The following is a 26,826-nucleotide window of genomic DNA, read 5'->3' on the forward strand; positions in this document are numbered from 1 at the left end:
AGCGGGTATTGATAGCTTCAAAAATTGCATTCTGAATATGATGATGGAAGGGAAAAGGACTTTTGGAAAATACAAACCCCCTTCCCAAAGGATGGGGTTTTCAGGGTGCTCTCTTCTGGGCAGCCCTTTTGACCTTTTCGACCCCCAACGCTCAGCATATACCTTTTCCCCCCAGCAGCAATCCCCATCTCTGATTGGGTAGACTGGGGGTAGACCAGGTCTTTCTGAGAAAAGATGTAGAGGAAAATAAGGAGAAATTGGGCTTGGCTTGGGTGAATGTCCTGTGTTTAGGAATCCTATAGAAATCCATTCCTTCAGCCTGGATCTGGAGGGGTAAAACGTTTAGGAGAACTAGGAAATGAAGCTGTTTGGTTGTCTCAATAAAATTAATTTCCTCAACAATGTTTTCAAAATTACACATAAATCACTGGACATACGCAGGTTTAACTGCCTATGAGCTTTTCCATCATTGCTCTCCAGTCAGAATCATGGACCTCAGGACGGAAACCAAAACTTCACTTAAAAAGTAAAAGCAGAGGGGCGAGGTCCTGTGAGTGTGATGATTTGCTCCCTGCTTCTTGAGTAGAGCTGATTTTAAGTGTGGCTAAAATTATTCCAAAGGACAGAATATTAATCAAATCAATCAGAGCTGACAAATGAGAAATATTTGAAAGTCAGGGGTAATTTACAACTTTGTTATTAGTTAAGAATCGCCTGCCTTGTAACAGTAATTAATAACACTTAGGAATGATTTGGAAATCCCCCTCCCATGCTCTTTATTTTCCTCAGTCTCTTAAGGAAGGAAAGAGAAAAAGGAAGCAAATGAGTGATCACTAGAAACAGGAAAAACACTGAGTCGTTTGTGGGGAGAACAAAACTGGAAAATATAAAAGAAAAGGAAAAAAAAGATTAGCCCCATGGGAGGCCATCAGGAAATAAAGAAAATACAGGAGGAGGGATAGTAAATCAGAAAATGAATTCTGTAACCATACCCCATGAGCAGGCTGGCTAAAGGTTGAATTTCAAATGGCCCAGAAACCCCATCAAAATGAACAGTGCTGCTAAAAAATCTTGAAAGTAGCTCAGCTCTGAATCAAGGCAGAGCTCAGGGCATTGTCTGTTTTGTTGTTGTTAACAATGTATTTCTTTATAGCCCAGGAGCAGACGTGTGCAGGCTCTTTCCCAAATTCTATCCCTGGAGACCTGACTGGCTTTCATGTTTCTGATGTTAACTCTCCTCTTGGTCACTGGCAATCCCCTCCCCCCATCTTAGGTTGATTATTAGATTGTCTCAACCCCACCTAAACAGCACACCAAAATAATGACTTGTTGAAAAACTATAAATCATTTCAGTGTCTGAGCTTGGAAAACCACTTCAGTCAACAGGCTTGCTGCGAGAAGGTAAAGAAATCCCCAACCTTCTGCTGAGGAAAAGCTGCTACTTCCCTGAAGTTTTATTTGTTAGATGGGGGAATTTTTCAGGCTGGTTTAAAAAAAAAAAAAAAAAATGGAGAGGGGGGAGAAAAAAAAAAACAAACTTTGGCAAACTTTATCTGGTCTTTATTATAAGCCCCAGTCTTGTCTCATTGAGCTCAGGCTGGGTCTACACAAGGTAGCTAGAGATTGAGATTTATTGGTCTCTAAATGAAAAGATTCATTTGATATAAGAGGTTAACTCAAAGTTCCTATACCCTGACTAGCTTCGGCAAATGTCTCTGTCGAGTCAGCACAAAAGCAGTTCAAAGAAATCTGAAAAATACACACAGATATAGACACACAAACACACTTGCCCACTTAAGCCGCAAATGCAATTCTCTTTTCTTTGTTGTTTCTTCTGTCATTACAAACCTTCAGCTTCTTTCTAGGTGGCTGGGATGGTTGGCTCCCCCCACGCACATGCAGCTGAACTTTGCCATTTTGTATCTTTTCCTTTTACTAGCCCTGAATGAAAGGATAAGGGGAGGGGGAGAAAGTAAAAGAGGAAAAGTGAACTAATTCAAATAAAGCAGAATCCGTTTGTAAATGAGGTGCATAGAGGAAAGGGGGGGGCAAAGAGAGGGGCGGGTGGAAGCTAGGGGCTCTAGGATGAAAATAGGCAAACTGTCTGAAAATGCATGAGATGGGTTTTCAGAGATTAAAGTCCAGGAACCCAGTAGGAACCTGGCAGAACGTGAGGTTGTGAAGAGAGGTCCAGAAGAGACAGCGAAGGTGCCAAAGACTTTTAGAAGGGAGCCGGGAGGTGACATACGGAGGGCCCGAGCTCCTGGGCTAGAAGCAAACTATGGACATGCTAATGAGGGAAAATTAACCTTTGGGTTGGGTCTGTGACATGGGCCCTCTGCTGAATGCCTGACCCAGGGGCTGCAAGCCGCTTCGCTCTGCACCAGCGCAATGAGATAATCGCCCTGAAACCCACCAGCCTTGGTGCACACAGGCGCGGAAACACTGTTGTGGAGAGGGCAGAGTAGCTAGCAGCTAGAAAAGGAAAACAGAGGAGAAGCCACCAGAACCACGGCCAGGCATGAAGAGCAAACCTGCAGACCCTAGGTGCATCTGCTAAGTCCCAAGCCCCTCCAGGCTGGCACATGAAAGAAAGGAGCAGGGCCTGCAAAGTAAGAAGTGTCTTCCTTTCTCTTGCTCCCTTCTGTCGCCAGAAACCCCGGATAACTGGGCCTCGGTGAAGCAACACAAGGGATAAATGGATTTTTATCTCCAGGAACGTGGCCGGTGGGCCAGAGGATTACTGCTAAGACCAAGGAAATATATTGGGGGGGGAGGGGGCAGGGATGGAGAACAGAAAGAAGTTGCAGAGGACAGACTAAAACAGACCAACAGAAAAGAAATTCAAAGGGAAATTTTTAAAGTGGAGTGGCTGTGGTTACACGTCACAGACACTGAGACAGTAAAACACACACACACACACACACAGGGATTTTATTAAACAAACAAGCCAACAACCAAACGCACATCAAAAACACATTGGCTCCTGCTGTCACAGGGAGAGGGGATTTGAAATGATTGTGGGGTTCTGGTAGGGACCCTTATGGCCTTTATTGCAGTCTCTCTCTCTCTCTTAGGGTGTTCCAGAAACCCTGAAAGCCTCGGTGGAGAAGCGGCCTCCCAGAGGCTACGCAGGGAGGACTCCCCATTGGAGGCGGAGGGGTCGTGTTTCCAAGTAGAGACGTCAACAAACCGCAATCTTAGTGACACTGACAGCGCAAAATTATGTTTAATGTTGTGAGGGGGAAAGGGGAAATATAAAATTAGCACAGAGAAAATGCTTCCCAGACCTTCCTCACAATTCGGGCCGCGGCATGGGGGTGGGCACAAGGCAGGGTGGAAGCAGAGGCCCAGGCGCAGCCAGGCCACATTGCTGAGTCCAGGCAAAGGTCCCTCTCCGCCCCGGGAGGAAGAGGAAGGCTTCTGGAGGGAGGCTAATGACATCCCATCCCATCCCTTCCCTGGGTTCAGAGCCTTTCTTTTGGAGAAGCGGGGAGGTTCTGGATGCCACATCCCAGTGGAAATGGCCGTTCACGGACTGGCCTGCGCAATCCCAGGAGCCACAGGGGTTTCAACTCAGTCATGAAGCTGGCCAAGAGCTGCCCAGCCTAGAAAGCAGAAGAGGAAGTGGGTGGAGGTGGGCTGGGCTGGGTGGACAGACGCAAAACCTCAGACACCCCCCTCCTTTCCAGAACCTGGGGTGTCTGCAAAGAGAAGATGCTAAGGGGAAGTAAGAACTATCTAATAAATTAGCAAGCTCCTCTCTGGAACTTGCCAGCAGCCCTGCCTCAGCTGCCTGGTACAGGTGAACTGGACCTCCTACTTTCTCATGATGCTCCAGGTCTCCATAGGCACCCCCAACCCCTGCCAGGACCAAGGACAGGCAGACTGCCACCAGGCAGTCAAGGGGATTGGCCCAGAGAGAGCCAGGGAGGTGGAAAAGGAGTCATTTTCAAGAAGGAAGCAGTTTCTGTTCAATGCAGATTGTTTCCTAAACTGCTTATTGAAAGAGACAGAAGTGTGAGTGAGAGAGAGGGAGTAAGAGAGAGAGAGAGAGAAAGGATGAGTCCCCTATTCTCATCATGTTGTAGTTATAAAGAATAGAATTTTGTCTTTGTCTGGAAACCACTGTATTACTGTGGTTATTAAACAAGCCGGCTTCCCTTCTTAGTGTCAAGGCAAGGAGAGAGGGATAAAGAGAAAGGGTGAGCAGACAATTCATTTTCAAATAATACAAATTAAAAGTAAATGTGTTTTTAAAAAATTAAACCTGACTGATAAAGGCAGATGTGAGATGGCAGTAAGAGAGAGAAACGGGAGGAAAAAACACAGAAAAGAGTCTGAATTTTTAAAAAAGACCAATCTGTGCAGAGTAATCAGGAAAAACAGCCTGGGATGGAAAAAAGCAACTGCCATTTCCTATGTGGTAGCTCCATGACCTTAAGAAAAATGGAGAAGCAGCTCTACCTTGGGGTGGTAGTTTTACACTTTGATTTTAGCAACAAGTATCAAAATATCTAAACTAATTGATTGTCGAGTTCCTTGGCCCTTCTCCAAACAGCAATATAGATTTAATTGTATGTTGTTTAAAACTCCATTTCTCGAACAGTGTGAAACATGTAATAAAAGTCATAAACCGTATCGGAGATTCCCCCCCACCTCCAGTAGCATAAATACCCGACTGACACTTGGAAATCTTAGCTAATACTTTTAATAGGCTAAAAAAAAGGGGGGGGGGAGGCATCTGAGAGGGGTAGCCACATAATAAAATCTAAACTGTTAATCCATTTTAACTCATTCAAAAAGAACCTGTGGTTTTTGCAGAGGAGGGGTCGGGGTGAGGAGACCCCACGTCAGAGATCTGATTTGTTCGAACTCGGTTCAGCTAAACCACACTCCCCTGAAGCAAAGCAAGTAGTGAGTGGCCTTCCAGAAGACTACAGAAGGATCTCTACCGGGGAAAACGGAGCTGAAAGTTGCCAGCGAACTGCCTGGCCCGAGCTCCCCTCTCGCTCACCGAGGCGGGGAAGCCGGTCGGCGGCCGTGGCTCTCCGCAGGCCTGGGCCGGGCTTCCCCGAGGCAGAGAGGGGGGCCGGTGGCGGGCAGGAGCACTCCAAAGCGGCGTGGCCAAGTCCCCCCGCGGCCCCTCCCCGGCGGCCTCCCCGCATTGTCCGCGGTCATCCCCGACCCCCCCCCCCACCCCCACCCCCGGCGGCTGCTCGGGTCCACAGGCAGCACCGGCGCCCCCCTTCCCGGCCCGAGGCATCTCCGAGGAGGGAAGGGAGAAGGGGAGAGCCCCGGCCACGCCTGCGATGTGCTCCGGGATCGGCCGCAGTCCCGGGTTCGCGGCCGCCATGAAGCCGTCGGCGGCGCGCGGGGCGGGCCGGGCCCTGGCGTGGCCACGCGGGCCGACTGCTGGCGGAAATCTGCAAAAATCCACGTGAGCCGCCCCCTCCTCCAGCCGCCCGCGGCCCCTGACACGGCGGCATTGAAGCCGGCCCGGAGGTCCCCGAGGTCTCCGAGTGTGACAGTACTCAGCATAGCGGGTAGATGGCACAATTTTCTAACATTTAGAGAGAGGAACCCACGCTGGGAGCAATAAGTCCATTTAAAAGCCCTTTATTTAAAAGGAACAAAGATAACTGACAAGCGAAGTACAGAGACATCTCAATGAAATTTCCAAAGAAGAAAGAGAAATCAGAGGCCAGAGCAAATGCGAACTGGGCTTGATGGAACAGGCCAGCACTTTTCCTCCCCTCTCCAGAAGAAAGATAAAAAGACAAAAAGAAAGAGGTGGTGGTCCGTGGGGGTTTGTGCGCGTTAATGATCACAGTCCAAACCAAATTCTATAAAACCCACAGCCACAGAAACTTTAAAATGGCCGGGTGGGCTCTGCTAGGGCAGGTGGGAGAGAAGCTAGATCTGTTCAGGGGAAGACACTCTGAAGTTTTGCCCTCTGCCTTAGGGGCTCCATCCTAAACTCGGAAAATAGCCGCCTCTGCTTTGGCTTGGCTGGTCTGGGGAGCCTGGGGACGGCAGGCCCGCCGGGCACCCACTCTGGGCACACCGGGGCCCTCTGAGGGCCTGGCAGCCCAGGCCTCTGTCCTGAAGCCGCCTCTCCTAGAATGGTGCCCAGGGCCCAGCGAGGATCCGAGGACCTAAGATGTGCTTGAAAGCTGGGTACTCGAGAGCCTAATCGCAGGAACAATTGCTCTCTCTTCAAAACTGAGAGGAGCGAAAGGCCGCTCACTGATGTCACCTGGCAAAACCAAGACAGCCCACACTTCATCGCGTGCTCACCCACTGCCATCACCCACTCCCCATGCCCAAACCTGCAAGCCGGGTCCCCCACTCGTCCAAAAGGTGAGACCGAGACCCGAAGGCCCAGAGGAGAGGCAAAAGGCCAGGAGAGGGGCGGTGCCCCTCTGGTCCTCCGGGTGGCGCTGGCCCCGGGCGACCCTAACCGCCCCCCACCCCTCCCCGCCCCAAGCAGGCGGCGGAAGAGGTGAGGTGGCTAATGCCCGCAGGGGGTCAAATGATTGTATTTGGGTGGGTGCTCGCAGACGTATTTGCTGAGTAAACCTCCCTTGCTGAGTTGAAGGCGAATCCCCGTTGATAAATCCATCATTACCGTTCAGATTCAGGGAGGCAGCCGCGCCACTAAATTCATCTTACATTTGTAGCGCTTTAATAGACATTTATTAAATGCTTTTAGAGAGAGGCATGGGGCGCGTGATTACATCCTAGTTATAGACAGAACATAAAGACCCACGTTAACACCCATTTGCAGGAAGGAAGGAAGAGGTGGGGAGCGGGGAGAAAAAGCAGAGGGATGGGGCGAGGGGAGATGGGGCGGGCGGGGACACAGCGCCTGGGCCTTATTAGCCGGGGCTGCCTGGCGGGGAGTGAGGCAGGAGCCGCGGGAAGCCTCCGGCTGCGGGGCGGAGAAGCCCCCGTTCGCCTCGCAATTCCCTGGGCTCCCGTTCGTTCCGCACCCCGACCCCGCTCCGCCTGGGGGGGCTTGTGGTCTCAGTCGCAGCGCAAGGGATGCTCGCACTGCCTCCGCTGACCCTCTGCGGTCCCCAGCCCCCAACTCCTCCTTGACTGTATCCATCCTAGGCCTCTCCAACTGACACTCCTTGGAGCAAGCCAGGGAGAGGCGGCAGGGAAGCCCCGGCACTTGAGGATTCCGAGAGCGCCTTTAAAGCGTCCCCTCCGCCCCACCCACCCCCCCACCAGTTAGCCAGAGAGCTGAACCAGGCCTCCCTCGACACAAAGCAGACCGGCGCCTTGGCCACGGGGCGGGAGAGCCCCGCTCGCTCCAAGGTGTCCCTGGCCCGACCTGCTCGGCCTGTGGAGCCCTCCTCCGTCCGGCGCCAGGAGGGAGCCACGCCACCTTTGCACCTCTGACCATCATCCCGCCTGGGGACCTGCCCCAGGCTAGCCTCACGGCCCTCGACCTGGCCCTCGACCTCGATCTCAGGGAGCTGGGCCTGCGGGAATGCCTGGGCCTCCAAAGGGCCTAACCCTTCCTGAGCGCCCCAGGGCCTCACCTAAAGGCCCAGTCCCCGGCTCCGTCAGTTCTGCGCGCCTCCTCGCTCCCCGGGGACGCGGCCACCAGCCCCGGCCGAGGGCAGCCTCGGTCGGGGCTGCTGGCCCTCCCGGCTCTTGGTGAGGAACACTTCCGCTACCTCAAAGTTACCATAAGAAAATAAATACAAGTGACACTGTGCTGGGCCAAAGCTCATTAGTTCGTTGTCCAGGCCTAATAAAGAAACAGAAGCGCAAATTACAGAGTTCAGCTTCCACACACGCTCTGTCACCCGATATCAGCGGACGGCGAGCCTGATTCCAATTGCTCCGAACTTGCTGCGCAGTTCGGCCCCCACCCCCTCCTCGCAAGCAGGAGGTAGGGTGGAAAAATATAGTTCCAGAGGGGGTAATGATCAAGCTTTTCCTCTCGGAAGCCTGCGCCACCTCATTTCCCATCAGTAATCCCAATAAAATTAACGTCGTGGCTGCAATTGAAAAGAGGAGGGCCCGCGACACTCCTGAAATAACACACTCTCCCCCAGCAAAAGGTAAAAAGCAAAACGGCCCTTTGTTCAGCTAATTAACGAAGGCCCAACTCCGAAAGCAGATGTGTTTGCTTAGCTAATCACAAGCATGTTTCTTTCAAGGAACGTCATTTCGAGGGGGCCGCTCAGGGGAATGGGAAAGGGGGACACAGCAACCCCCCCATCCACGTCCTCTCTGCCTCAGGGGTCTCTCACCCCCAGACTGAGATCCAGAGGCTAAACCAGGCAGCCCATCTCTCACACCTCTCTCCCTCTCGGTCCAACCCCAGAGGCCCACTAGGCACCTCGGGGCTTGCCTGAATGCCAGGCCTGCAAGACGCAAAGGGGGGGAAAATGAAAAAGTTTTAATGACACAGATGCCATATTAAATGAGGCAGTTTTACAGTTCACTTTGAATAAGACGCTAACTTATTACAAGTCTGTTATCAGAAGGACGATAAGATTTATAACTCCAAGAGCCAGCTTTTCCCCTTAATGACAATGGATGTTAAAGAGAGGAAATCTGTTCTCTATTAGAGGAGATGAGAGTCCCTTCCCTGTTTTCGGGCATTTACAGATGCGTCCAGGAGGGCAGATACCAAGTCCCTTTGTGTCTCCTTGTGAAAAATTCGGCCTTTCCCCTTTGGCTATGAAACCGGGTCTCCTGGTTGGGTTAGCACCTCACTCAGCCTTTCAGCTTGAGCTTGGCAGAAGGAAAAAGAGCGAGCGAGAAGGGCAGGGAGATAGATAGAAGTGGGGATGGAAATGGAGCGGGTGGGGGGCGGTCTCAGGCCTTCACGCAGGAAAACTATTTCCCCCTCTTTCTTTGCCATACAACAGATAGCTTTCTCCTAAACCAACACAGTAAGCAAACTTTAAAAAACTGGGGTCCTATTACAAACCAACGCCCAGCACTAACTGCTTTAAAATTACTGCATAATTAGATTTAGTTGAATTTCACCATTAATTAGGCAGCCGCACTGCAGGGAGCCTTTGAAATCTGAGAAAATGGGAAAAAATCATCTGAAGCACGTTTTTTAAACCTAACTTCAATAAATCTTGACGAGGCCCGGAATTCAGAGAGTAACCTCACTTCCCTCCCAGGAGGCTGAGGGTAAGGGTCTCCAGGCCTGGGCTGGAGCTGCAGTGGGACGTTCAGGGCGATTTCCCCCGTCGGCGGAGAGCTCAGCCCGGGCCCAAGCCAGTCTCTTAAGAGGCCCTCAGGAGACCCTCTATGGGCGGCCGGATCTGTCCCACGGCCGACCTCCCCTGCTCTCAAACCTGTTCGATAAAAGAGATCATCCCCCGCTACTGCAGAAGCGCTCCTGTCAGGGGCGCCGTCCACGCCGGCTCGTGCGCTTCTAGGGCCTGAGACCCCCGCCCCCGCGCCCGGAGCCCGCCCTCGACCCCTGAGCGCCCCCAGGCAGCCCTCCACCCGGAAAGCCCCCTTTCCTCCAAGTTTGCCACGGAAGCAGCCAGTTAGCTGTGCCCACGTCCTGCGGGGGGGATGGCCGGCCGGTCCCCACACTCTACCATCCCGCCCCCACCCCACCCCAACAACTCGGAGGGGCTCGCGGGACGACCCCCCCAGCTGCAGCCCCTACATTAACGAGCGCGACGACTGACCGAGGTTTGTTCCTATGGCCTCGCCCCCTCCCCCTCCACCACTCATTGAAGACCAGCGGTCGTGGAGGCCGACTTTCTCTCACTCGGTTCTTGCTGAGGGGGCAGACCTGGAATAACCTCTCCTGGTCATGAGGGGCGGGGGGCGGACGGAGAAGGGGGCCACCGCGTCACCAGCGTGTCCCCTCGCAGTTCTGTCGCTCTAACTACAGGCACCACCGAGGCCCGCACTTACTCGCCGGGGGGAGTTTGAAAAAGAGGGTTCTCTGCCTGCAGAAGCAGCGGCCTTTAGCCCCTAGCCCCCCCGCCCCCGCTTTTTTTTTTCCCCCTTTCGGATACCCAATGTGTTTCCCATTAGCCGGCCCCGCCGCGCCTGGCAGCCCGGCGCTCGCGGCGCGCTGGGAGACGCCATGTTGGCTCCGCTCACAGGACCCAGTCAGGAGCGGGGCTTCGCGGCCGAGTTTCGCACGCGCGCGCGCCCCCCGCGCGCCGCTCGCCGCCTCACGCGCGTCCCGGGAGGGCGGCCCGGCGCGCCCGGCACCCCGGGCCTTCCGGGGAGAGCTGACGGGGCCCCGCCGCGAGTCGGCGGGGGGCGGGGGCCGGGGGCACCTCTCCTGCGGCTGCTCCCGGTCCCCGGCCCGGCGGCCGGCTGGATGCTCGCCCCGGCATCCCGTCTCCGCGGGGCCGGCCCCGGGCGCAGCCTGCGAACTTTGAGCCCCGGCCCCTGGCGAGAACTCGCTGCTGAAGGGCCGAGGCCGGGCGACCGCGAGCCGAGCGCACGGGCTAGGATTCCGCAACCCACCCCCTCCACTACCATCACCACTCCCCTCCCCAGCTCGGTCTGCCCCCGGGTTTGTTTGAAAGTGGCGAGAAGCAGCGGTCGCCCCTTTCTCTCTCTCTCTCTCCTCGGACCATTGTTGCATTTCGCGTCTAACTGGGTTCTCTCACACCCCCCCCACCCCCGAGCACCAACAGGAGGAGGGGCAGCGGGGTTGGGAAAAGAAATAAAGCGAGCTCAGATCAGATGTGGGGGGGCGGGGGGGGGTAAGGGGAAAAAAAAAGCAAGGAAAAAGAGACACTTAAAGGGAAAGAGTCGCCATGTTTAGCAGCTTTTTAAAAAAGATCTCGTCAATTTCACACAGAACGCACTCGCTGGGTCCCAGCCCTCGTCTTTTGTCCAATTCAGTCGCAGCAAAGATCTTTTGTTCTAACTCAGCGTGAAAAGAAAAACTTTCTTTAAATGCTATAAACTTAAACCAAACTCAAGACTCTAAACAGATCCTCCTCCGGCCACTCTAAACATATACAAGGGGTTTTGTTTTAACCGTTTGAAAAATTTTGGGTCCTGTTTTTCTGCCTCGCAGATCCCAAGCTACATTGCTGAAACTTAAGAGAGTGAGAGAGAGATTTCCAATGTCTAGAACACATGCTTAAAGCAGAATAAAACAGGGACTGTCTTTTGCTTTGAAAATCATAAATTATAATTTAATGCCAATAATAATTTACAACAAATGGCTGTTTACAATAAACTAACACAAAACAAACAAGGCAAAGGGCCTGTGTTTTACTTATTAGAGAAAACTTCACACACTCACATGGATAGCACTTGCAAGAGGAGAAAATAAACAACAACCTACGAAACCTCAATCTAGAGGTCAGCAATGTTCTGTCATAAGAACATACTTAGATTTATGTATGTATATATCTACAGAAAGAAGCTGAGGGTCACATGGAGAACTCCGCTCCGATGCACAAATCAGACAGATTTTTCTGGTCTACATGTATTGACTGGAACTGAGTATCAAAGTTTAATACACTTTACAAAATGATCCCTTTTCTTTCACATCCCCTTACCCACCACCCCCTTTTAAAATCAAACCACAACACAGTGATGTATGATGGTGGTGTGGGTACTGCAAAGCCTCAGTAAGAACAAAAATTGCAAGCTCCCACACACTGAGCTTCCTTCAAACCAGGACAAGAGAGAGGGAAAAGGAAAAAACAAACAAACAAACCTCCAAAACAAAATAGTTAATACTTCCAAATCCACACACCCTATAACGTTTCCTTCTTTCTTTCTCTTCTTTTTCTTAATTTGGCTTTTAAGGACAAAGGATCCCAAGAGTAGTACAGATTGTATCTACACAATCTGAAATGTCAGAATGTCGCTGTGTTTTTATGTACAGAACTCCAATGGAAAAGATTTCCTTGACCTGTGGTCATGCTCTCACAGAAGGAACGTATAGGGGGGAGGGGAAGGCAGGCCAACTGCAAGTTATCATATATACATTAAAAATAAACCCTTCAGCCACTCTAAGCTACATCACTGATTTTGAAATCCTCTCAACAACCACCCTAGATGAGAACCACAGAATATTTTTAAAAATCACGCCTACTTAAGGAAAAACTCATTGCAAACAACTGCCTTCTATTGACAAGGCTGGATTAGCTTGCTTGAACCGCCTTCTGCGTAACTGTCAGAAATGTACAAAACAGTATTTTTTCCTGATCATAAAATAGATACTGATCTCCAGATTTCTAATACTTTTCACAATACCTTCCCTAAGCAGGCACTTAAGTGTGACAAATATAAGGGCCCTTTTTTTTTTCCTGGAAAATCCATTTTTAATTAAAAGAAGGATTAGGTGAATGGGGGTGGTTTACCATATCAGTATGGCACTTCCTAAACCATAGATAAACCATTAACTTCAACTCCCCCCACCCCATCACACCCAAATTAAACAGGCAAATACACTAGTCTACCTTTGAACAAACTGGCTGAGGGAAGTGAACAAATAGAGCGAGCCCCTGGCCCAGCTCAGAGAGAGCTAGCTCACAGGGGCTTCTCGATGGAAAGACAGTGGGGACAGCCAAACAGGTTTCAGATATCAAATAATATTTTAATTTCTGAATACTTTCAATTTCCTTGGAATATAACACACAAAGACTCGACCAAACAGTTCAGTTATTATAACTTTTACAGTATACAGAAATGTTGCACTTAAAAAAAAAAAAACCTTCAGTTTTTTTTTTAAAAACACAAACTGTAAACTCTAAGATACTGAATCAATCACGTTACCTATAAGTGCCAACAGTGTTATTTTGTCATGCTGATTTCAATGGTATTTTTTAAAAAGGGAAAATATCAACAATTATAATACAAAGGGTTTGCAAATATACAAACAGATATAGGATTTTCATAACAATTCAAGAACTAAGCGGGACCCAATTCAAATTACAAAAGTTCACTTTTTATTCAAAACCTCAGCATGTGTCTTGGACACATTCCTTGGCTGCCAATAAATTCCACAGTTCATTCTCTTTCTTAAAATATTTTTAAAAAGCTAGGTTTGTCATGGTGTCTTTTGGGGGGCGGGGGTGGGTCAGGGTAGGGGAAGTTTTTAAGTGTTGTATGTGGTTCCTCCAGTTCTCAAATTAGAGTGCTCAACTTCATCTAAAATTTTTGGTCACCACTTGTAAGTGCGTTTCCATCATCTTTGAGTTGCCTTTTAAAGTTTTATGTCTTCCTATGATATTTTCATGGACTCAGTTTTAATTCTTGCAGAACATATATTTTAAGGATACACAGTTTTTAAGAAGCCAAGATTATATCAAAACTTATTATAGAACCACAGAATAAACTGGTTTGGAACCAGAAAAGTACAAAAAAGAACAGCTAGAGGTACATAGACACAGGACAATTAATAATTTGGAAAAAAAAAAAAAAAAGACTTACTTTCTCCATTCTGCTAATTTTCTCCCAATCTCCTTAAATGCACTTTTAGCAATATTTTTCCAAAATTTACCAAAAAAAGAAAAAAGACTAATTTCCTTTTTATACAAAAATGATAAGTAGCAAGTTGTTCTGACCGACACAGGAGTTTTTTTTTTTTAATGCATTCTGTAAAAGTTCATTCGACAGTCTTTTTTTTTTTTGGAAATTCACAGTCCATTAAATTCTTCCCCTCTCTTCTTTTAGCAAACTTGTAACATCCTTTTATATCCTTTCTTAACAGAAGGAATTTAAGCAAACAAACCAGTCTTTTGCCTTTTCTTTCTCTCTGTTTCACTCCCCCTTCTTATTTTGATTGATTTATTTATTGAATTGCCATATACGGCCAGTTAAAACTGCTGCCAGACAGTAACATATCCCGGATGAGGGTTTCGATGGGGGTTTTACCTACCAAACGGACGAAAAACAATTGCTCTATGACTGAGGAGGAGACCGTGCGGAGGGAAGGGAGGCGAAGCAAAAGCTTTCCAAATCGTGTTGGTTGGTTGGGGTACTGGCTCCTAACGTATTCTTCCAAAGCACACTGGGACTTTTCCTGCAAGCTTTCCACATGGGCTACATCAGAGAGACCACAGGCATCTGGAAGAAAGTTTAAAAAAAAAAAAAAAGAAGAAGAAGACGACGAAGAATTCAGTCATCAGATTAAGAGGTTTGAAATGGGTCACATGAAGTGTGTGTACAGTGCTCTGTCAAACTGCCCCAACCGGAGCAGGAGCAAATGCCTACGGACTGAAAACTTGGGGGCTGGGGAGGGGGGAACCGTGTGAGACGGTCCTGGGATATTAGCTTTAAAACAGAACACAATTCAGTGTACTGCAGGCTTTCTATGTCCCACTCCTCAGGCTTGGTGACCGGGAGGCCCAAGCAAAGTGCACCGGGTGAATCCAGCTCAGGTCAGTAAACAGACTGACAAACAGATGAAACCAAAACTACCAGTGCTCCGCCCCTCCTCCTCTGTAAATAATAGTTTGGCTTATAATTATATAGTGGGGGGGGGGGGGTGGGCAATAACCTGGCCCAGCCCCGGGTAATGGCGCCCACGACCCAGCCTCAGATTCTCCCCAAAGAGGGCGACTCATTTTTCTCCAGTCTTTGAAACTGATTTAAGTGGCCCTTTAAAACTGATCTTGTCAGTTTAGCCTATTGAAGGGCAGCCATGCAAACTGTGATCTCTCTGTTCATTTGAGCTGTTTCTTTTCCCTCCTTTTCTTCTCTATCCCTTTTTCTCCTACCCACCCCCCTGATTTTTTTTTTTTGGTAAACCCAGGTCCCTCCGAGAAGAAGAAACCCCCTCCCTGTTATCTTCAGGAAAACACGTTTCTTTTTCGGATATGTGAAAATACAATAAGTGCCTTTGAAATGAGAGGCTTCTCAGTGAAGGCGGTGCAGGTTGTGACCTGACCTTTGGGGGCTCCTCAGGCAAGACTAGGGCTAACACATGCATATTGTCAATCCTTAAAGCAGATATTCAAAAAAAGCCGCCACTGAGTCCACCCCAAGAACCAGAACACACATACAACCTCCTCATGTGTGGATCTAGGGCTCTGCATATCTACAGAATGCATAGGTGTCTGTGATCAGAAATTAAAAGATCTGTTTGCATTGGACTCCTTCTCTCCGCAAGTGCACTGTCTCTCTCAGAATCAGATAACAGGGACCTTTATCTCTTTGTGAGGCGATCTGCATTCTCCACACAGGCCTCTACATTTTACAAACACTAATAAATTAAACTGTTACAAGAGTATCAGGCATTTCTTTCCCTGGAAGACTAAGGTAAGTCTAAGAGCTAACAATGAGCTCAAGAAAGGAACCACCGCCTGGATGGTCTTGGAACATGGGCTGGGTGTTGGGTTGCAGGAAGGGTTGAAGGTGACTCTGGGTTAGGGGACGATCCTGTCTGTACATTTGCATCAGGCAACCGTTCTAGTTGTGACAGGTCCCCCGAGAAAAATAATCCAGATCCAAGCCTCTGCATACAGCCCTTCCTTGCCCAGACACTGCCCTTTAATTGATTACCTAAGGACTTTCAAAGACAGAATTTGGGGGTGATGGTGGAGGGGGTGGATTTTATGCAAAAAGAGGTAATATATAAAAGAAAGTGGGTTAAGGACTCAGAACCTACGACTGACAGACTCAGCTCAAGACTTGGGTCCCCAGATTTCCTTGGAAAAATAAGGAAGAGACTGTGGATCTTTTTGTCTGCTACAGGAACTCCTCAGCTCTCCTGGTGTCCTGACTACAAGCTGCAAAACCTACAGTGGGTGACTAGGTTCCAAGCCCTACCCAGGTCCAAATTTTGTTATCTTGAACCGGGAGCCCCCTTCCTCTCTGAGCCGTGACAAAGGGGGTCAGCTGACAACTCGGAACAAGCATGTGGAAGGGGTGATTTCCACCCACCTGGGCTCTGCTGAACTCAGCCTGGGGGGCCAGCCAAAAGACTCAGGTGTGGCCCAAAGTGGTAAGCCAGACACCTTCTATGATCATTTGACCTCCAGAGTTAATTAACATTAGATCTGTTACTCACACAGGTTAAACTACCTGCAAACTAATTAGATTTCATAATGTAGTCAGTGATGGTTTTATATCTCTGGCAACACTCATATCCAGCCCAAGTTGGAACACACTTTGGGGTGTTTAAAAATTGCCTTAAGTGTTTGCCTGGGCGGGGGAAACGAAAGACCTGAGTCTTGAACCCCCTGCAGACATTCTGAAGAGTGATGATGGCCCCTTTCTTCCTCCTGCCCCTTCCTGACAGCTCTTTCCCCTCTCTGGACAGTCTGCATTGTTTTAAGAAAAAATATGCTTTTGAAAATTGCTGCCCTCAGGTTGGCCGGGCCTGGAGCTCCAACTTGCACTGAGTTAGCAGGCAAACTTTTCCCCCTCCCGCCAGGGGCAAACCTTCCCCTGAGGGGCTGATACCAGGACTGTTCCAGTGCCTACAGGCATCTCCCGTAGGCTCAGCCCGGGTGACTGGAGAGCCATGGGGGTAGAGAAGATTCCCGCTCAGCTGGCCCAGAGTGCCTGAGGTGAGGGAGGGAACAGGAGCGTGCATCCTGGTCTGGCGGAAGGGCAACAGGCCTGCGAGGCTTCCCCATGGCCCATTTTGAGAGAGTCAACAGTCTGAAGCATCCTTCCCGTGGCCCAGCCTTCCTCTCCTCTCCCCAGAACAAGCCTGCCGGAGCCCCACCGCTAGGCAGAGTTCCCATTCCAAGTTTCCCTCGACAGTGTGGCTCTGGGGGCTCCCAAGGGTTTTAGGCCCTAACTCTCAGCTGGGAGCCCCGAGGCGCGGGAGAGGCAGGGTTCCTTCCTACCTGAGGTGAACAGGACTATGGCCTTGAGGCAGCTGTACTCGGCGGAGTCGACGTGCAGCGCTTTTAGCTTCTCCACTTGCTCTTGGAAGATCCGTATGTGGTCCATAAAGGCGACCACCCGGTCGGCGGACATGGGCGAGGCGTGGAGGCCGGCGGCGGCCAGGAGCGGGGCGACGTGGAGGGGCATGGAGCACTGGGCCGCGTTCAGAACGAACAGCTCGCTCCAGGTGAGGCGGAGCAGGGCCACCTGGTCGGTGATCTGCAGGTCAGGGAAGAAGGGGATGTTCCGGGCCCACTCGACGGCGCTGAAGAGCATCCGCGCGGCCAGTTCGCAAATGTTCTCGATGCCCATGATATTGTTGGGCTGCATGCACTGGCTGCCGAAGCGCGACGTGGGGTAGGGCTCCGCGCGCAGCAGCAGGGAAATATATCCGGACAGGTAGGAGTGGCAGTTGAGGGGGTCCCCGTTGGTCAGCGCGAACTGCCCGTGGCTCGGCTGGGTGGGCGGCATCCTGCCCCTCTGCACGGCTGCGGGGAGGAAAGGAGACACTCCGCCGTTAATGCCCAGCCTCGTCTCCCCTGCTCCCATGGCAGGGTCAGCCCCAAGCCCGCCCCCCTCACCCCCCAAAACTCCCGACCCCGACTCCGCGCGGCGCAGGAACCGGCAGGCCTGCCCCTCTCTCACCGGCGAGCCAGGGCCACCGACCCGAGGGGGGCCGGGAGCCCGGCCGCCCTCTCCTCCGACCACCACCCAGTCCAGCTCCGGCGATCAGGGCGGCCCACTGGCTTCAGAGGCCCGTTCCAGGCCGGGAGGCCGCGCACCCAGCATGGACCACTTTGCCTCGGGGCCCCCGGCACTGTGGGAGGGATGGAGCATTGTGGGGGGCATCTTTCTTCTTTTACTGCTGAACGGCTGATATTTTTATTGATTGGAGGAGAAGGAGCGCGGGGTGGGGGTGGGGGGGCCCGAGGCTGGGGGGAGGGGGAGACGCTTTTGCAAAAGACACCGAGGAGCTTCACCCCGGACGGCCTGTGGCCACCCCAGCACCGCTCTCCATACCCCACACCCCCAAGCCCGCAGCCCCGGCCCCACGGGCCACCCCTGGCGAGAGGCGAGCCGAGAGGCGAGCCGACAGCCAAGGTCTGGCGGCAGCCGACTCGGTGTGCTCGCAGGAAGAGAGAGGGCGGAGAGACAGGCCGGCCGAGGCGAGAGGAAGCCGGGCGAGAGGCGGGGAGCAGGCGGCCGGCGGCAGCGCCGCCCGGGAGGGTCGGGGAGGGCCGGCCAGGCTCGGGCACGAGCGGTTATCTGACGCCGGACGGGGAGAGTCGCTCTCGCAGAAACACAAAGAAACCCGGGCGTTCGCTCGCCACAACCCGGAGCCCGCGCCCGGCGCCGAGCGCGCCATTGGCCGAGCAGGGCTCGCGGCGCTCGGCGAATTTCATATCACAAAGACCCAACTCGCGCAGAGCGAAAGCAGCCGCCCCAGGCCCCTCGCCCACCCTGCTCCTACTCCCTATCGCGCTCTCCTCCTTTCAAAAGTGAAAGGAAAAAAGAAAACAGAGGTATTTTTTTTTAGCCGAATGTTAATCCACGGAGGGTCACATGAGCGCTGCCCGGGCGGCAGCGTTAATACGGCGAAGTGCATAAAATTGCCATTTGTAATTTGAACCTCCTGTACAAAAAGTACAATCTCAGGTTGATTTTTTTTTTTTTTTGAGAGGGTGGGGGCTGGGGAGAGGGTTGGGGAGGAGGGACATATGTTGAACATGCAGGGAAAACAAGGAGAGAGAGAGAGAGAAACGGAGAGGAAAAAGAAGTAAACCAGGCTTTAAAACAACCACCATCATCACCACCACCCCATCCCTTGCAAAAAGGCGAACTCGAATGAACTGGCCATCAATGCAAAGGAAATGAAAACAGCCCGAAGAGAGAGTTGAGGAAATCAGTCGGCCAAAGCATGCGGATTTGGGGGGGGTCTGGGTTCCACTGCAGAACTTGCTTCTAGTATAAAAACCCCTTTCAGCTGCAATACGAAGAGAAGAGCTTGGGGCATCTGTGTCCTTACCCAGAGCAGGCTAGCCAAACGCACCCAGGGCCCCGGGACCCCGGGCGAGGGGAGGAGAAATGAGAGGCCGATACCTTCCCGTCTCATGCCCACTTTGAGGCACTTTTTGAGGCGGCAGTACTGGCACTGGTTGCGGTGGTGCTGGTCGATGGGACAGTTCCGGTTGGCGCGGCACGTGTAGCTCAGGTTCCTCCGTACGCTGCGCTTGAAGAAGCTCTTGCAGCCTTCGCACGTGAACTGGCCGTAGTGCTTGCCGCTCGACTTGTCCCCGCACACCACGCACTCGATGTGCTGCTGCTGCTGCTGCTTGTCGCTGCCCGGCCCGCCAGGGCCGCCCTGGCCGCCGGCTGCCGTCTGGGCCGGCGTGCTGGCCGGGCCCCCTTGGCCGGGCGTCTGTGGCGTGTGCGGGGCGCCGGGCGGCGGGCCGGGCACGGGCGGCGCCTGCGAGGCCTGGCTGCCCTGAGAGCCGGGCACCTCGTCCTGGGGGTCGCGCCACGTGCTGACTACCATTGCCATATCTATGGGGGCCGCGTCCGGACTTCCTGCTCCCCTGGCTGCGGGCGGCGGCGGGCTCCCGGGTCTCGGGCTCCGGCGCGCCGCCTTTTGTGTGTGCAAAGGGTGCGAGAGGGCGCGGGAGGGCGCCCCGGGTGGCTCGGGGGGGCTGGTTGGTTGAGGTTGGTTAGTTTTTCCTTTTTTGTTTCTGCTTTTGCAAAGTTTTGTCGATGGCTCGTCTGGCCCGGTGTGTTTGTTTTGTTTGTTTCTCTCGGCTCAGCTTTGTTGCTTTCGGGGGGCTTTCCGCCGGGGAGGGGAGGGGATGGGGCTGGGGGAGAGCAAGTGGGAGCAGAACGTGGAGAGAGAGAGAGAGAGGGAGAGAGAGGGAGGGGAGGGAGAGCTGCAAGTCGATTGTCTGGCTTCAAGACAGAAGTAGGAGGCAAAAAAAAAAAAAAAATCTCTCCAAAGATCTTCCTCGCTCTCACTCTCTCCCTCCCTCTCTTGTTCACTCTCTCGCTCTCAGAGCTGGTGTGTAGCCGAGGAGTTGGAGGAGGAGGAGGAGGAGGAGAGGCGACTGTCCGGGGGCCAAGTCCAGGGCAGCCCACAGTCAGCCATTCAGGAAAGCCATCGAAATCGGGAGGACTCGGAGAGCAGAGGCGCCGGTCTCGGGCGCGCCCAGAGAGCCAGGCAGGCCGGGGCGGAGGCCGGCGGCCCGCGGAGTGGCCGGAGCGCTGCCCGAGTCCAGGGGAATCAGCATGAAAGTGGTCCGCGTCGGGCGCTGAGCGGCGTCGTCCTGGCGCTGGGCCGCCGCCGCCGCCTGCCCCGGGCGCCCCGGCGCGCGCCTCGCTCGCTCCGGCCGCCGCCGCCCGCTTTCGCCGGATAGAGGCCGCTCGCTGCTCCCTGCGGGCCGCCTGGGCCGCCGCCGCCGCCGGAGCTGGAGCTGGAGCCGCCGCCGCCGCCGCCGAAGCCGCCGGGTCGGGCCCGGAGCCGCCGCGTCTAGCGCCGCCGCCGCCGCTGAAGCCTCTGCCGCTGCTGCCGCTGCTGCCGCCGCCGGAGCCGCTGCTGCTGCCGCCGGAGCCGCCTCACACACATAGGGAAAGAGTCAACTCGCCGGCGGCGGGGGAGAAATGATAAAAGAGAGAGAGGAGGGCAGATCACCACCTAGAAGCACATCCTTCGTGCGCAGAGGGGGGAGAAAAAGACGGAGAGAAAGAATGAAAGAGGGGAAAAAAGGCAGCACGGCACCCGGAGAAAGAAGGCAACTCGGGGAGAAGAGGAGGAGGACGAGAAAACACACACGCGCGCACGCACACACACACCGCGGAGAGAAAAGAACAGAGAATCAAAGTGATCAAATATGCTAAAAAGGGGGGCGCGGGAGGGAATGCGATTTATAGGCGCCGGGGCTGGCAGAAGTGGCTTCTCCGCGATCAGCTCACTGAGCTCTCTATATAGTGAACTTTGACACGACTGCTGCAACTTAGCGCACGTTGCCATGGAGACGGCGCGCCTTATAAGGCAGCCGCCGGGGTTGGCCTGGCCAGGCGCGCGCGCGCCGCCCCCTCGCCGTCATTGGCCGGAGCGCGGCGGCCCCGCCATGGCGGCCGCGGGCGCAGCCCGGTCCTAGCGCGAGCGGCGTCGCGGCCGGGGCTCCGGGCGCTCCGGGGGCTCGGGGCGGGGGGCGGGGCGGGGCGGGGGTGGCGATGCCCTCGCCTCAGCCAGGCGGGGGATGGGCCCGCGCCATCCCCGGGCGCGCGGCCACCGCGTTCTGCGCACCCCGCACCCGAGGTTTCCGCCCCGGCGGGGTGAGGAACGCGGCGCGCACGGAACGACGCCTCTTAAAGGCTCCGCGAGAGGCTTTGGATGGAATCGGGGACTTCGATTCTCGCAACTTGGCAATGCCACCGGATCCGCAGCTCGCGCACCACCCGGGGCTCCCGGCGCATCTTGGTGCCCGCGGTGCCAGAGAAAGAGAAAAGCTGCCCGGTTTCTTTGCAGAGGGGTAGTGGGTGAGGATGGGAAGGTACCTAGAGCCCAGCTGGCAGGCATTTTCCAAACGAACCATTTGGTCAAATCCGGGAATAGACCCTTTCCTTATTCAAGTCTGATCACTTGCTCGGTTTGGTGGTTCTTTTTCTTTCTTTCTTTTTTAAATAAAAAGAGCCGTTCAGTGGCTTTTTTTTTTTTTTTTGTCCATGTAGGGTTAACATTTCACAGGTATGTGGCCTGACATTTTAATTGCTCAAATAAAGCATCTCAGATGCTGAGAAGCCGAAGTAGACTTCATCTCATTGTCATGACGCAATTAAAATCAATTTTCTTCAACTTTATTCTCTCCCGTTAGTTTCAGCTAACTCCCAAGCCAGCGAGCGTCCTGACACACACCCAGTCGTGGGGAGAGGTGAAAAGACCTTTCTGCTGGCTGATGGACAAGTGGACGCAGCCTCCAGCGTCCCCTGTGCGTACCCTCTGTACACACATGTAAGCGCACATGTATCAGATGCACATTTGTCAACGTACACAGACAAAGACTTCAGCGACTATGCTCCTAGGTCATAGAACAGTTGAGTAGGACTTCATTGTTCCTCAATTCCTTTTAAGCATTCATACAGCCATTAAAACACACACAGAGATTCTGCCCCAAATTGGCAATAATACCAAGTACAAGTCACAGGAATCACTGCACAAGCCATATTCTACCTCAAGAGATTCGCTGCAATGAGAACAACTTCATTGCCTGTGCCATTCTGCTCAGTGTGCTAAAAATCATCAAGCCGGTTGTATCTCTGAATTCTGGAGCATTTAGTTTTAAACATCAAACATCTAGAATTGTCCCCCAGAACACATTATATTCCAACGCAGTAATCTTTCTGTTCACTTTTGACCAGCTAGTGGATCATCACTATTCAACATTTATAGAACAAAACTGCGACTCCATCATACACTCTTTGCACCAAAAAAATCTATGGACTAGTAATCCAACCAGGTTTATGAACAATTAAGATATTTTACACAAAGCATGCTGAGCTTCAGGAAACATGAACACACATAAAGAGTAAATTAATGACCACAGGAAAGCATCCTTGGTAGTTCTAGAAATCGAGGCAATGAAGACTTTAAAAAAGTAAATTGTACAAATAATTGACATGTGTAGATTGCACTTTGTATTCCCTTTACACACAGGGGCAGAATACGAGGTAAGAACTAAAGGAAGATGTAGGCGGAGAGGGGCTTGGTTTTAGGGCAGAAAAGATCCTCCTTGCTTCATTCTTGAAACCTTCTTAGCCTTCACCGTTTCTCCACTGAAATTAGATATTTCACTAAAGCTGCAGGTGCTGGGATTATTTGAAAGTTTTTTTTTTTTTTTTTTTTTTTAACCTTCAGTGGACACTGAACTATCATGAACCTGGTGTGTAATGAGATTGCCGTAGAGGGAAGCCAGGCAGCAAATTTCAGGATGATTATAGATACAGTATAATTTTCTCCTAAAGAGGACAAGAAGGATGGAAGAGAAATCATTTCAGAGAAGGTTGTGTCTTTTTTCTTCTTTTTCTTTTCAATCACTATGATTCGAGGAGGAATTGCCTAATGCTACAGATGTCAGTAGATTAGGGGCAGACTCAGCAAAGATGTGGTAGGGCTGGGGTTGAGATAGAAAATCTAATGGGTATCCTTATCTCAATTTAATAGAAGATAAGAATAATTGATTACAGAGAAACCCTAAACTTGGCTCTTGGGTGCAGGCATTTCTATGGCAAGATAACCTTCTAGAAACATGCAGTGGGAAAAATTTTGAGGAGCAAGAGTTACCCCGTCCACTTTGAGATTTTTGGTATTTGAAGTACGCTCTGATGGCCTCAGATTTTAAATGAAGGATTTCCCAACCATCTTCAACAGCTCTGGAGTCTGCTAGGCATACGACCCCAGGGCAGCTATAGAGTCAGAGGTGTTTTTATCTTAGGACTCATTCAGTTATGGGGGTGCTAGTAAAAAGCCAAAAACAAACCAAAAAAATGACTATCAATTGCAGTTAATTTTATTGTATAGAAGAAGAGAGAAGATTGCAGACTGAGAATGAAAAAGAGGGGAGCAGGTTTTAAAATGTCTTCTTCAGAGATGTTCGTATTCTTTGAACAAAACAGCTCTAAGGCTAAAAGATAAATATCAATATGTTGTTTTTTTAAAAAATCCAGCCCAGTCTTTTATTGCAGATATAAATTTATTTTAATGAGAAGAATGGCAGGCTTAAATTTGGCCAGAGAAAGTTGAAAAAACATTTGTTTAACTGTAGGGGGAAAAAAAAAACCCACCCAGGAATATGATTTTCTTGCAGAAAGTGCCTGTAATTCTACACAAATTAAATCACAATATGAATACAGACCCCAGCAAATGCTGAGTTTAACTCTGAACTCAGTAGAAACCAGTTCTGTCCACCAGGATTCATTGAAATCCTCCTTCCCCTCAATCTAGTCCGTGTGTGTTTTTCTCTTCCACCACACTGGAGCTCCATGAATAGGGAAAGGGGCTTCCATTGTGTCTCTCTGAACTTCCAAGTCAATGCAATTTTTAACCACTGGCTTGTGGTACTTTGAAAATCACCAGGGGCTGTCAGAGTTGGGTCCTCTGAAAAATTTACAGTGCTAAATCAGAGCATATGCTGGGAGGGAAAAAATTGCTTAAGATTGGAGCTAGTACAGTATCTGTCTGCCCCCTAGTGTAAGAGTCCTCGCTGCCTAAAATTCAACTTTAAAAGAAAAGAGCTCTTAAAGGGAAACGACTTTGAGCTCACGTAGGCATAGCAGAATGAAACTTCTGTACATTTTAATCTGAATAATTCTTCAGGATTTAAAATTAATTGGCTTTGACTTGGTTGGACCGGACTCAGATCTCGCTACCTCTGCGTTTCCCGATTCCCTGGCGGAGAGGTGATGATTTTTTTTTTTTTTTTTTTTTCCTTCCTGAACTGGGTTTATGTGCGTCCCCCTCACCCCCTCCTCTCTTTTTCTTTCTCTGTCTCTGTCGTCTCTCTCGCTGGCTTTTTAAAAATGAGGAACCGTTCCTTGAACGTTTTGGATAGAGCACAGAATTGCTTAAGTCAGCCCGACGCGGTTGCAATAGACAGCAAAAAGGTAAACGTTTGCCTGAAATTCGCACGCCAGCTCCACCACCCCGCCCGATGGTGAGTACCCTTCTCGTCGCGCTTCTCCTCCTAGCTAACCGAACGCTCGCCTCCCCGAGCCGCGGCCGAGGGCGCCGGGCAGCGCTTTCCGCCCTCCCTGCCTGGCTGGTTGTCAGTTGCACAAGGTTGCAAAATGCAGCGCCGAGGCAAATCGAACAGTAAATTCTGACACTTAGTGCGAGCCTAGCAGCTCCTTTGCTAGAAAACCGAGTCGTCTGTTGCTTGGAAAAGCACGCTTATAAGGACTGGCTTTTAGTTTGCTCTAGCGAAGGAAATGAGTTTGAGGAGATGGGAGGCACCGCAGTCTTTACGCTTCGGTTTAATCATATTTTGGCAGCTTTGCAATTGTATATTCCCCCTCTTCCCCCCTCCACCACCTCTCCTACCACACACATGTAATAAAATATGGCAATGCATTGAATTGACGGTCTCCCCTTCCCCAAACCCCTTAAACCACAGTCCTAGGCATTCCATACACGTTAGCATCCGATTTTTTCTTGAAAAACCCCAAGTCATCCCCAACCCCACATAGCACAAGGAGAAAAGTGAGAAAGGAGAGAGAGAGAGAAAAAAAAATACTGTAAGTAAACATACCAAAACCATATTTGCCTTGTTCAAGGTCCCAAACCGCTTGCATCTTCCTTCTAAACAGGAATAACTCTCCTTTAGTTTGGCGGGTGAAATAAACCGCTTTGTTGGCCCCCTGAAAAGATGTGTCTTTGATAATTAAAGAGAATCTCCTCCTCGGTGTTTATCTAAGCGATTGTGCAAACTGATAAAAAGTAGGCACTAGCCTGCAGGGAAAAAGAGGAAAGGTGAAGGGAAAGATCTTCCACCTCAAGGAAGTGCTTCCCCATGTATCAGACGCTCTCAGCCTTGGAAAGCCCTGCACAGTAACTTTAGAGAGACGAGGTTTCAGGGAGCTTTGTACATAGCTGCTGAGGAATGCAAGCCTCGCCTTTAAGAAAAAAAACCCCAAACCGTAGGTAGGAGATGTCTGGAGTGATCCTTGTCTCTCATCTCATTCCTTAGAAGGAAGAGTGCGTTGTTACACCTTGTTTGGGGCTGGAAAGAGGAGACTTTAAAAACACCCGTCCAATTGAAAAAAATCTCCCAACTTAATGAGTTTAGTCGGAGGCTGGGGCTAACGGCTCAGCCTCAGCAGAAAACCGCCAACAACTATAGGCGATAGTGCAGAGCAAAGACGACCCAAGGCACAGCCAAATTCCACTGTTTGGGGTCGAGAGGGATGGAGACTAATCCTAAAGCAAGTTGGAAAAAAAAACAGAGGTGGGAGAGGAGGGGAAAAAAGCAGCAGCCTCACAGACTGGCAGACAGGCTCCCCTCACCCTGGATCAAAGATAGAACTTGAAACAGGAGGGCAACATTTTCCTAGGAATCCGTTGAAATCCTCATTTTCTACTTTTAACTACCCCCCAAAGTGATTTTTCCCTCTCCCCTGCGGATTCATGCCTACCCCCCCTCTTCCCATTTCTGCTTCTAGAACTTTCCTGAAGCCGGAACCTATTTCTTTGGGGGGGGGGAGGGGTTCCCTACTCCAAGTCTTCAGATAATGAATGCCTAATTCACCCCCTCCCTCCATCCACCTCCCAAAATGAATAAAGGAAGCAGGAATACAGTAACTAGTGAAAAATGAGAATAAACTATGCTGCCTCTCAGAGTTTAATACAATTTTAACTAATGGATTTTTGTTTTGTTTTAAGAGAAGAATAATGGGGGAAACACGGATCTTTTATTTTAGGAAACTGTTATGGTAAGATGTATGTCAGAATTAACAAATGGAACTAACGCTCTTCGGCTGCTTCTTGTCCTTGTCTTAAACAGGAATTAAGTTAAACACAGTGCTGAATGTTAATTACATGTTTACTGGCTAATGAAAATTACAAATGGTTTTGCCACCTCAAACAATGATGAAAACTCTGAAGACACTGTAATTATATACTTTGAGGGAAATAACTCAGAATATTGATCATAAGAAGTGTAAATCTTTTTTTAACTATTCATTAATACCATAAATAAGGGCTACAGAAGTTTTTCCTTGCGGTTTGTCTCATCAGTTACACCGAGGGGATGGATGGCGAGGCTCCTCTGGGGAGGTGGTGAACTCATTCTCTTCGAGAAGGAGGCCACTTGTGTAACTGGGGGTGCCCCCCTCCCTTTCGCCCCCGCCCCCTTTAACCCCAGCAGAAGGTCGAGGGATAGCTGAACAGGGGGGCCGGCTCGGGGCAGGTGAAGGTGATCACAGCCCAGCCTCTTCCCTCCCCTTCCCTGGTCCTCGCCTCCC

The 26,826-nt window shown here is 51.1% G+C and overlaps 2 protein-coding genes and 1 long non-coding RNA gene across 6 annotated transcripts; 1 reads left to right on the plus strand and 2 right to left on the minus strand.

Annotated features, from left to right (window-relative positions):
- Positions 1 to 3,212: 3,212 nt before the first annotated feature.
- Positions 3,213 to 10,633, minus strand: LOC129634414 (translation initiation factor IF-2-like). Its single transcript, XM_055556622.1, has 2 exons — positions 10,020 to 10,633; positions 3,213 to 3,608 (listed from the first exon to the last, which is right to left on the minus strand). The coding sequence occupies exons 1-2, from the start codon at positions 10,601 to 10,603 to the stop codon at positions 3,581 to 3,583; spliced, it is 612 nt and encodes a 203-aa protein (XP_055412597.1). The 5' UTR covers positions 10,604 to 10,633; the 3' UTR covers positions 3,213 to 3,580.
- A 595-nt stretch (positions 10,634 to 11,228) lies between these two features.
- On the minus strand, positions 11,229 to 25,627 carry NR2F2 (nuclear receptor subfamily 2 group F member 2). Of its 4 annotated transcripts, none has more exons than XM_055556618.1 (3): positions 25,116 to 25,627; positions 16,785 to 17,312; positions 11,229 to 14,052 (listed from the first exon to the last, which is right to left on the minus strand). In XM_055556618.1, exons 1-3 carry the CDS (start codon positions 25,156 to 25,158, stop codon positions 13,778 to 13,780), a joined length of 846 nt encoding a protein of 281 aa, XP_055412593.1. In that variant the 5' UTR covers positions 25,159 to 25,627; the 3' UTR covers positions 11,229 to 13,777. The 4 variants fall into 4 exon arrangements, with proteins under 4 accessions (XP_055412593.1, XP_055412592.1, XP_055412594.1 ...); XM_055556617.1 differs by lacking the exon at positions 25,116 to 25,627 and adding an exon at positions 18,925 to 20,802; XM_055556619.1 differs by lacking the exon at positions 25,116 to 25,627 and adding an exon at positions 18,851 to 18,989.
- On the plus strand, positions 21,072 to 21,936 carry LOC129634416 (uncharacterized). The gene is made up of 2 exons (XR_008705627.1): positions 21,072 to 21,559; positions 21,687 to 21,936. It is a non-coding gene; the product is annotated as an uncharacterized LOC129634416 (long non-coding RNA).
- Positions 25,628 to 26,826: the final 1,199 nt, after the last annotated feature.

The sequence above is a fragment of the Bubalus kerabau genome, chromosome 19 (genome assembly GCF_029407905.1).
Source record: "Bubalus kerabau isolate K-KA32 ecotype Philippines breed swamp buffalo chromosome 19, PCC_UOA_SB_1v2, whole genome shotgun sequence".
Taxonomy (NCBI): domain Eukaryota; kingdom Metazoa; phylum Chordata; class Mammalia; order Artiodactyla; family Bovidae; genus Bubalus; species Bubalus kerabau.